The 9,846-nt window shown below is 43.2% G+C and overlaps 1 protein-coding gene across 1 annotated transcript; it reads left to right on the top strand.

Annotated features, from left to right (window-relative positions):
- Positions 1-4,572: 4,572 nt before the first annotated feature.
- Xbp1 (X-box binding protein 1) lies at positions 4,573-9,597 on the top strand. The gene is given in 6 exon segments (XM_078039667.1): positions 4,573-4,860; positions 5,913-6,009; positions 7,011-7,139; positions 7,853-7,912; positions 7,915-7,998; positions 8,306-9,597. Coding segments are annotated over 6 exon segments (1,161 nt in total). The 5' UTR covers positions 4,573-4,627; the 3' UTR covers positions 8,864-9,597.
- The last annotated feature ends 249 nt before the right edge of the window (positions 9,598-9,846 follow it).

The following is a 9,846-nucleotide window of genomic DNA, read 5'->3' as shown; positions in this document are numbered from 1 at the left end:
TAATTTATATACATAGTTTCTTTCTTTCTTTCTTTTTAAAAAATATTTATTCTTAAGTTTTAGGTGGACACAATATCTTTATTTTACATTTATGTGGTGCTGAGGATCAAACCCAGTGCCCCATGCATGCTAGGTGAGCACCTACCACTGAACCATAACCCCAGCCCCTATATATTTTCTTTAGACTAAGTAAAGTCATGGGAAAATATTGTTATAGGCTTATGATATGAATATATTCCAAATATTATCTTTTGACCAGATGACATTAATTTAGAGAGCCTGAAAGTACCAGACCACTGTGACCTGTCTTTTGTGCTCCATGATTAATAGAATTGGGCTCATAGGGTTGATTAATAGAATTGACCTCACCACCTCCCTACTTCTCAAGTTCACTATTTACAAAAAGTCCTTTAAAAAGAACGCAAGATCACCAAAATGTGTCTCTTTCTTAAGTACCCACATTCTTTCTCCCTTTGAATGTATATTCTGCTCTATCATGTGCTAGCTTACATAAATCTCTTCACTTTCTTATATATCTTTCTTTGTGCCTCTATTTTTTTTTTTCTTTTTGTACTGGAGATTGAACTCAGGGGCACTCAACCACTGAGCCAAGTCCCCAACCCTATTTTGTATTTATTTAGAGATCGGATCTCAGTGAGTTTTTTAGTGCTCCGCTCCTGCTGAGGCTGGCTTTGAACTCACCATCCTCCTGCCTCAGCCTCCTGAGCCTCTGGGATTACAGGCCTGTGCCACTGCATCTGGCTATGCCTCTTTTGATGTGTTCTGAAATTCCTTTCGGTGGCTTAGTCAAGAACCTACCAGGAGTGCTGGGTGTGCTGGCGAACACCTGTAATCCCAGTGGTTGAGGAGGTTGAGGCAGGAGGAGCACAAAATCAAAGCCAGCCTCAGCACTTTAGCAAGGCTCTAAATAACCCAGCAAGACCCTGTCTCTAAATAAAATACAGAATGGTTAAGAATTGTAATGTAATAATAATCATCATAATAATAGCAGCTCATGTATAATGGCATAATTTGGTGTGAACATACTTTATATACAGAGTTATGAAAAATTGTGCTGTGAGTGGACAATTATGATTGTAATGCATTACCCTATTGTCATGTATGTAAGAAATTTAAAAAATAATTTAAAAAATATAATAATAATAAATAAAATACAGAGCGGGCTGGGGTGTCACTCAATGGTTGAGCACTCCTAGGTTCAATCCCTGGTACCAAAAAAAAAAAAAAAAAAAAAAAAAAAGGGCCAGGCACTACATTATGGCACACACCTAAATGACTCAGGATTTAGGAGGCTGAGGCAGAAGGACTACAAATTCAAGGCTAGCATTAGCAACTTAGCAAGGCCTAAGCAATTCAGAAAGACTGTCTCAAAATAAAAAATAATAATAAAAAGGACTGGAGATGTGGCTCAGTGGGTTCAATGCCCAAACTACAAAACAAAACCAAAAACAAACGAACAAAAACCAGAACCTGCCAGAGCTGAGTATACCTTCATTTCAACATTAAATCGACATTGGTCAATGAGATTTTTTTTTCTTTTTTTTGAGAGGGGGACAGAGAGAGAGAGAGAGAATTTTAACATTTATTTTTTTTTCTTAGTTCTCGGCAGACACAACATCTTTGTTGGTATGTGGTGCTGAGGATCGACCCCGGGCCGCACGCATGCCAGGCGAGCGCGCTACCGCTTGAGCCACATCCCCAGCCCGGTCAATGAGATATTTTACAATTTTTTAAAAATATTAAATTTTCAAACCCAATGTGTTTCATATTTGCAGCACACTTTTTTGAATTTTTAATATTTATTTTTTAGTTTTCGGTGGACACAACATCTTTATTTTTATGTGGTGCTGAGGATCAAACCCAGTGCCCCCATGCATGCCAGGCGAGCGCCCTACCACTTGAGCCACATTCCCAGCCCCTCTTTTGGTTTTGTTTTTAATAGTGGTTGGATACACAGAGCGTGAAATTTAATATTTTAACACATTTCTAAGGGTATAGTTCAGTGGTATTAAGTACATTCACATTTTGGGGCATGAAGCAGTTTAACTCTGACCCATTTCAAGTGCTCAATAGGTAGTGGATATCATAGAAGAAAGAGCAGCTGCTGAATTTAGCTTTTATTTTTATTTATTTTATTTTATTTTTTTTATTGTTGGTCGTTCAAAATGAATTTAGCTTTTAGATTGTTGCTTTTTTATTTTTTCTTTGCATTGCCAGGGATTAGGTCCCCCAGCCTTGTGCATGCTGCAAAAGGGCTCTCTCAGCCCCTAAACCTAATGTTTTACTGTTTATTTGATTAACACTGCTTCTCATATGTCACGAAGACTGAGACCTTTGTATTTTACTTATTTCATAGCTCTTATCAGAGGGGCCTAGTGAATGTTTAAAAAAAATTAATGGCATCTGATGCAAGAATTATCAGGTTGATCTTGAGCAGAGAATATGAAACTGTTCAAGGGTTTGTAGTTGACTATACAATTTCATGGAGGGCTCAGCAGTAGATGCTCATCTAGCACGTGCGAGGTCCTGGGTTTGATCCTAAGCACCACATAAAAATAAATAAATAAAATAAAGGTATTGTGTCCAACTACTTCTAAAAAATAAATGTTTAGGGGCTGGGGATGTGACTCAAGCGGTAACGCGCTCGCCTGGCATGCACAGGGCGCTGGGTTCAATCCTCAGCACCACATAAAAAAATAAAATAACGATGTTGTGTCCACCGAAAACTACAAACTAAATATTTTTTAAAAAATTCTCTCTTAAAAAAATTAAATAAAATAAAGATTTCATGGACAGCAATCCACAGAGGGTCAAATTACTGTTTTCAGTGTAATGTTAAATGTTTGTCCAAAAGATAAAAAGCCTTGAAAAAAATTGGGTGGGGGGGCAGGCGCAATAGCGCACACCTATAATCCCAGCGGCTCAGGAGGCTGAGGCAGGAGGATCGCTAGTTCAAAGCCAGCCTCAGCAAAAGTGAGGTGCTAAGCAACTCAGTGAGACCCTGCCTCTAAATAAAATATAAAATAGTGCTAGGGATGTGGCTCAGTGGTGGAGTGCCCCTGGGTTCAATCCTCAGTCCTTGCTCCTCAAATTGTGGGGAGTCAAATTCAACACTCCCTCTCTGTCCGTTTAGCCAGGACTAAAACAGCATCCACCATTTTTTTCTCCTCTACCCCCACATCTTGGGCCTTCTCCACAATTGCTCATTCTTACCCTGCTAGATTAATATGGACTGCATGCATCTTCTTTTTATGCCTAAATGATTTAACTTTTTAAAAATTTCCTCATTCTTCAGAGCCTCACAGCTTTCCCAGTTTTTTCGCATAAACTTGTAGGTCTCAACCAGAAGATACTTCAAAGACTTCTTCCAAAAGATCCCAGAGGCCAGGGTTGAGCACCCAGTAGCTCATGATAAGATTAAAGTTGAAATTAAAGCTGAGGCGGGTTTCTTTGTCCTGAAGAAACTCTGATTACCCCCACCTCTTTTCCAACCCACAGAAACAATGTGTGCTCTGGACCTCCTGAGAGGGCCAGTCCAGTTCAAAGAAATAGTTCCTGATTTCCCCATTCCAAAAAGGAAGAAGAAAATACATGTTAGGAGACACATAGTCCAGTCCTGGGAATTACAAAAAAAAAAAAAAAAAAGTGTCCCTTTAAAAGGTCTTCCTTCTTCACATTCTGTTCCCTCCCCACAGAAAAAGAATTGGGAGTTAATCTGACTTAATTCACTAAACAATTACTTAGAATTCTGCTGTTTTAAGCGTTCACTTTCTGCATAATTTCCACCACCAATCGGTTCTTAGTAATCTTTGCATCCCTAGAATCCAGAATGTTGCTGAACATAGAGGAGGAAGTTCTTGTTAAAACCTTTGCTTTGAAATTCCAAGGAACTGAACATTTTGTTAATTTGCTTAAAAAAGGGAAAAAAATGAGAGGGGACATGCATATATGAGAAGTTGTCTCAGATTTTTCCATTTTAATATTTCGTGTGCCAGAATTGTTCCCTTTTTGCTGCACGGAGACCCCTCTTTCAGAAGCACCTGGCACTCAATTTGAAATGTGCATTCTTATTTCGCGGAATTTCTTTCCAGGGGTTTTGGGTTTCCCCGCAACCCAAGGCCGGATCTGCGATCCGACCCTGTTTTCCGCTCCACGGGGCTCCAAGTGACGCACGAGATAAACTGCGGTCAGGTTGAGGTCATCATCTGTGAGTCTCGGTAAAAATAAAGTCTGGAAATCTCTTGGTTTTGAATTAAAATCTGGCATTTCGGGTACAAAATGCGTCAGCCTAGGGGAGACATTCGTTTGTTGAGGACGCGACACCAGCCTCGGGCCCCCCCGGAGGTCCCCTCAGTCTCCGCGCGGTGTCCCCCGGGTCACCAGAGCCGAAAGGGCCCCAGCTCCCTCTGCCGGGGATCGCGGTCGCCACGCCGCGCGCCCAGGCCCCGCCCCTGGTGGACCCGTCTGACCAATGGGCGGCGAGCTCTCCCGCGCGTCACGGGGCGCTGGCCAATCGCTTTCGGCCACGACCCTAGAAAGGCTGGGCGCGGCGGGCCGGCAGCTGGGCGGCGGCGGCGGCGTGCACTCGCGTAGACGGTCGTGGGCAATGGTCGTGGTGGCAGCGGCGCCGAGCCCGGCCTCTGGGGCCCCCAAAGTACTGCTTCTATCTGGCCAGCCCGCCGCCGCCGCCGCCGCAGGAGCCCCGGCCGGCCGGGCCTTGCCGCTCATGGTGCCGGGTCAGAGAGGGGCCAGCCCCGAGGCGGCAAGCGGGGGGCCGCCCCAGGCGCGCAAGCGACAGCGCCTCACGCACCTGAGCCCGGAGGAGAAGGCGCTGAGGAGGTGGGCGCAGGGCCGGGGTCTAGGACAGCCCTGAAGTCCTGACAGGGGGCTGGGCGGGTGCCGGGAGTTGGCCACCCCGCCGCACTCGAGCGCCCCGGGCCTGGCCGGTCCAGTGCCAGCGTGGCGCGGGGCAGGGCAGGGCAGGGCGGGGCAGGAAGGCTGAACTGACCGGACCCGCAGTGCAGGGTGGAGTCCAGGGCTTCCCAGGCCGGTTTTCGTTACTTTTTCCTGATTCATTAGAGCTGACTGGAGCTGGGGATGCGGGCTTGTGTTCCAGACCTTGCTGAGTGACCACAGAACGGTCGCTCTGCCTCTCTGAAAACTGGGGCTGTTACGTGAAGTCGATTCGCCTCTTCTTGATTTACCTACTGTCTTGGAGGGGCGCAGAGATGAAAAGACAGCTGTTGAAAAAGCTGGAAGTGCTAAGGCTCAAGCTTCGTCAGTGGCTTTAAAATGAGAGGCGTATATAATGTGCCTGGCACTTGGTCCTTCCCAAATGTTCATTCTTTTATGATCATGATCACGGTGCCTTTTGTGGTGTAAGACATGGCTCCTCCAGCCAGACACGGGTCCGTTCGTCAGGACACAGCCTAGGATCTCAAACCTAGAGCAACAGTCATCCGCCTACTGCAATCTGAGTTGGTTTTGGGGAGGGAGAGCTTGTGTCATAGCCATTGCAACCTTCACTAGATTTAATCTGTCCAGGCTGGGTCCTGTGTGAGAAAACTGGAATCAGGAAGCAGCGGGGGAGGGAAGGGGGGGACGGGAAAAGATTCTTATGATGCAACATGAATTGGGTTTGTGTTCAGTCCTGATGCTGTGGCCAGGATGAGCCGAGATGGATGACGCCAGATGGGAGAGAATAAAGCAAGTCTTCAATCTAGACTGACAGAAGGCTGTACTTTTGGTTTTATGGTAGGGAGGAGCCTGAAGTATTTTACCATTGTTTTGCCTTATACTGTAAATTAAAAGGAAAGCACCAGCTGGCCAAGTTTTCAAATAAAGATATAAATAAGGTTTGAGATGACTCAGTGTGGTATGTTCCTTCTCAGGAAACTGAAAAACAGAGTAGCAGCACAGACTGCCAGAGATCGGAAGAAAGCTCGGATGAGTGAGCTGGAACAACAAGTAGTAGATTTGGAAGAAGAGGTAAAACTTCTCAAGGCCAAACTCTTATACATTTTGTGTCCTTCCTTGGTGAATATCTTGATATTTTGCTCTGTCCCAAGTTGTTTTAGCCCCTTTTAGATCTTGTTTGAATGTGTAATTAAAGTTTAACCAAGTTAGGTTAGATAGGTAGTTGGAATGTTGTAGAGATTGGAAGTGACTGACCCTCTGGAATTTGGTGCTACATGTATTCACAGCATGTAGTCAGTGAGTGCTAAGAAGTTAGCAAGGGCAGAAAGGAAATCATTGCTTTAACTTTAGATTCTTCCTGGCTTGGCTAAAAGTTCCCTTTCCCTTCTAGGATTCACCTGCTATCTAATACAAGGGTTATTTATGTTCTTTTGATTACTGTTTGTGGTGTGGGGGATTAAACCATGGCCTTGTGCATGCTAGGCAAGCACTCTATGAACTGAGCTATATCCCCAGTCCCTAGATTGTTCGTTTTAAAGTTTGAATCATTTCGGTATCAGTTTGCTTTTTTAATATATTTTGGTATTATAGTCCTTAACTACTATTTTTTAACCTTCAGTTCAAGGTAAGATTTTTTACTTTTTAAAAAGTTATGATATTTAAAAGATATATCTAAATTAAAGCTAAAAGTTATCCTTTGCTGAAATCCAATTTGCAGTGGGAGGTATTGTTATTTTAAAAAAAATATTTTTTAGTTGTAGTTGGACACAGTACCTTTATTTTTATGTGGGGCTGGGGACCAACTCAAGGCTCAAAAGTGCTAGGTGAGTTCTCTACCGCTGAACCACAACCCCAGCACGCATTGTTATTTTTGACCCCATGAAATGGCATTTCTTAAATAGGTTTTATGTCTTTCATAATTATGGCCAGCCTTCTAATACCTACTGTGAACAAATGCATAAATGTGGAGTTTTCTAAAATTTCAAGAAGAAAACCAATGTAGTAAAACTTCAGGTGGATTCTCAAGTGAAAGAATTAGATGTTTAAATAGCCTCTTACCAATTTTCTTATAGAACCAAAAACTTTTGCTAGAAAATCAGCTTTTACGAGAGAAAACTCATGGCCTTGTAATTGAAAACCAGGAGTTACGACTGCGCTTGGGGATGGATGCCCTGGTTGCTGAAGAGGAGACAGAGGCCAAGGTAAGTCATTTTTAGTTGGTGTCACATGTGAGAACTGATTCCAAGTAAAATGGCCTAAATTATGTTTGCATTATGGATCTCTGATGAAAAGTATGCTTGAGGTTTTGCTTTACTTTTATGACATTTCCATGTAGGCAGGATGTCCTTTCTTGAATGACATTTCAGGTGGGTAGTGAATAGTACCAAGTGCTAATAATTAAGTTACATGGTTCTCTCAGAGTAAGTGCTAACAAATGCAGTAGCCAACAACAGGTACCATAGAAGCATCAAGGAGAACCAGAGTATGAGAGCTAGTCAGATCATACTATAGCTAGAGTAGCTGTCTGATGAATATGAGTAAAGAGAGAGGATTCACTGAAGAGTGTGAAAAAGAGTGGTGATGGATGGGTTTTAGTCTGTGGATAATAGAAAATTCAGTGATGGTGTCTAAGTGGTCCAAGATTGGCACCAGAAGATTCTAGGCTTAAATCACTATAGAATATTATTATTTAGGAACATTAAGACTCTCCATCCTACCTGATTCTTTGCTTGGGAGGTAAAATTTTTCACTGTATTAAAAAAAATCATATCCTCATCTCTTGAGATCTGAAGAAAATGGAAGTAACAATGGTAAGGAAAAAGTTTCATCTCTAAGGAATAATCTTTCTTGAGAGGCTGGTAAGCATTTCTTTGGGTACTCCTGGCTGTTTACTCACCCTGGTTTTCCCTCTCAGGGGAATGGAGTGAGGCCGGTGGCCGGGTCTGCTGAGTCCGCAGCACTCAGACTACGTGCACCTCTGCAGCAGGTGCAGGCCCAGTTGTCATCCCCTCAGAACATCTCCCTGTGGATTCTGACAGCGTTGACTCTTCAGACTCTGAGGTAGGGACCATTCTGTCTTACTAAGAGCTGTATAACTGGGTCATTTCATGTCCTTGACGTCTGACATCCCTGATAGATGGGGAAAAAGTTCGTTTCGGGATGAAAGTTCGTTTTAGTGGGTTAGAGATGAACATCAACTATCTCCTTGGTTCTCAGAGGCTTAGGACAAGGATAAACAAGTCATTTGGGTCCTAAGGTCATCTTACAGCCTCAGGCCCTGTTTACATTTTGAAGCCCAGTACTAAGAGTGTTCTTAACAGATTCTAAGTAGTCTAATAGTTGTACTCTTATTTTTTGCCTCTTGCAGTCTGATATCCTGTTGGGCATTCTGGACAACTTGGACCCCATCATGTTCTTCAAATGTCCTTCCCCAGAGTCTACCAGCTTGGAGGAGCTACCAGAGGTCTATCCAGAAGGACCTAGTTCCTTACCAGCCTCCCTTTCTCTGTCAGTGGGGACGTCATCAGCCAAGCTGGAAGCCATTAATGAACTAATTCGCTTTGACCATGTATACACCAAGCCTCTAGTCTTAGAGATGCCCTCTGAGACAGAAAGCCAAACTAATGTGGTAGTGAAAATTGAGGAAGCACCTCTTAGCCCCTCTGAGAATGATCACCCCGAATTCATTGTGTCGGTGAAGGAAGAACCTGTAGAAGATGACTTCATTCCAGAGCTGGGCATCTCTAATCTGCTTTCATCCAGCCACTATCTGAAGCCATCTTCCTGCCTGCTGGATGCTTATAGTGACTGTGGATATGAGGGCTCCCCTTCCCCTTTCAGTGACATGTCCTCTCCACTTGGTGTGAACCCTTCTTGGGAGGACACTTTTGCCAATGAACTCTTTCCCCAGCTGATTAGTGTCTAAGGACTGTTGCCCTTTTCCTTGACTATTGACCCTGCCAGGAGGAGAGCAGAGAAGCCTATTCAAAAAGCCAAAGTAGAGGGCTGGGGTTGTGGCTCAGTGGTAGAGCACTTGCTTCATATGAGGCACTGGGTTTGATTCTCAGTACCACATATAAATAAATGAATAGAATAAAGGCCTATCAACAACTAAAAAAAACAAAGAGTGAATTAGGAAAAAAAAAGCCAAAGTAGAGGGCAGACAGTCCTAGAGAATTCCTCTAAAGTATTTGTCTATTCAGACCTCAGATGACTCCAAGTATTGTCTTTTCATATCCAGCAGTCCAAGTTACTCACACGTATTACTATAATTTAGAGCTACAACTTTTGAGATTGTACTTTTAAGGGCAGTAGTTTGCCCTATGATTCTTATGTAAGGGTCATCTGATGCGTCTTAGAGTAGACAATGGAATTTATGAATGGCCTCTTAACCAGTTTTTCTTACCCCTTCTCAAGCATCAAGGCTTGCCTCCAATTTTAGGTCCTTTAGTTTGCCTCTGCAAGCAGAAAAAACACCTGTCTGAGGGGGCTCCTTTTTCCTTATGAATAGATTCAAGTAAAGATCAAGAATCTTGTAAAATTATATAGAAATTTACTATGTAAATGCTTGATGGAATCTTTTCCTGCTACTGTAGTTTCTGGAAGGTGCTTTCTTTTATTTAAAACTACCCTTGCAATTAAAAAGTGCAATGCAGTGTCCATGTTCTTTGACTTTTTCTAGGATCATAAGTCATTTTTTCCCCCTATAGATGCCTCACTGTTTCCAGTTTATCCAACTAGAGTGCACGTTGTTTTCTAGACTGACTGAAGACTTTTCCACCTTAATCACTGCCTGTTTCAATTCCTGGCTGCCACAATGCTAATGTACAATCTGAGAGTTCCTTCAGCCTAATTGACCAATACCATAGCTAGTAGGTGGCAGAGCTAGAACCCTATTGTTTTGCTATA

The sequence above is a fragment of the Ictidomys tridecemlineatus genome, chromosome 2 (assembly GCF_052094955.1).
Source record: "Ictidomys tridecemlineatus isolate mIctTri1 chromosome 2, mIctTri1.hap1, whole genome shotgun sequence".
NCBI classification, from domain to species: domain Eukaryota; kingdom Metazoa; phylum Chordata; class Mammalia; order Rodentia; family Sciuridae; genus Ictidomys; species Ictidomys tridecemlineatus.
Note: the sequence above shows the minus strand (reverse complement) of the source record. Positions and strands in the feature narration are given on the sequence as shown.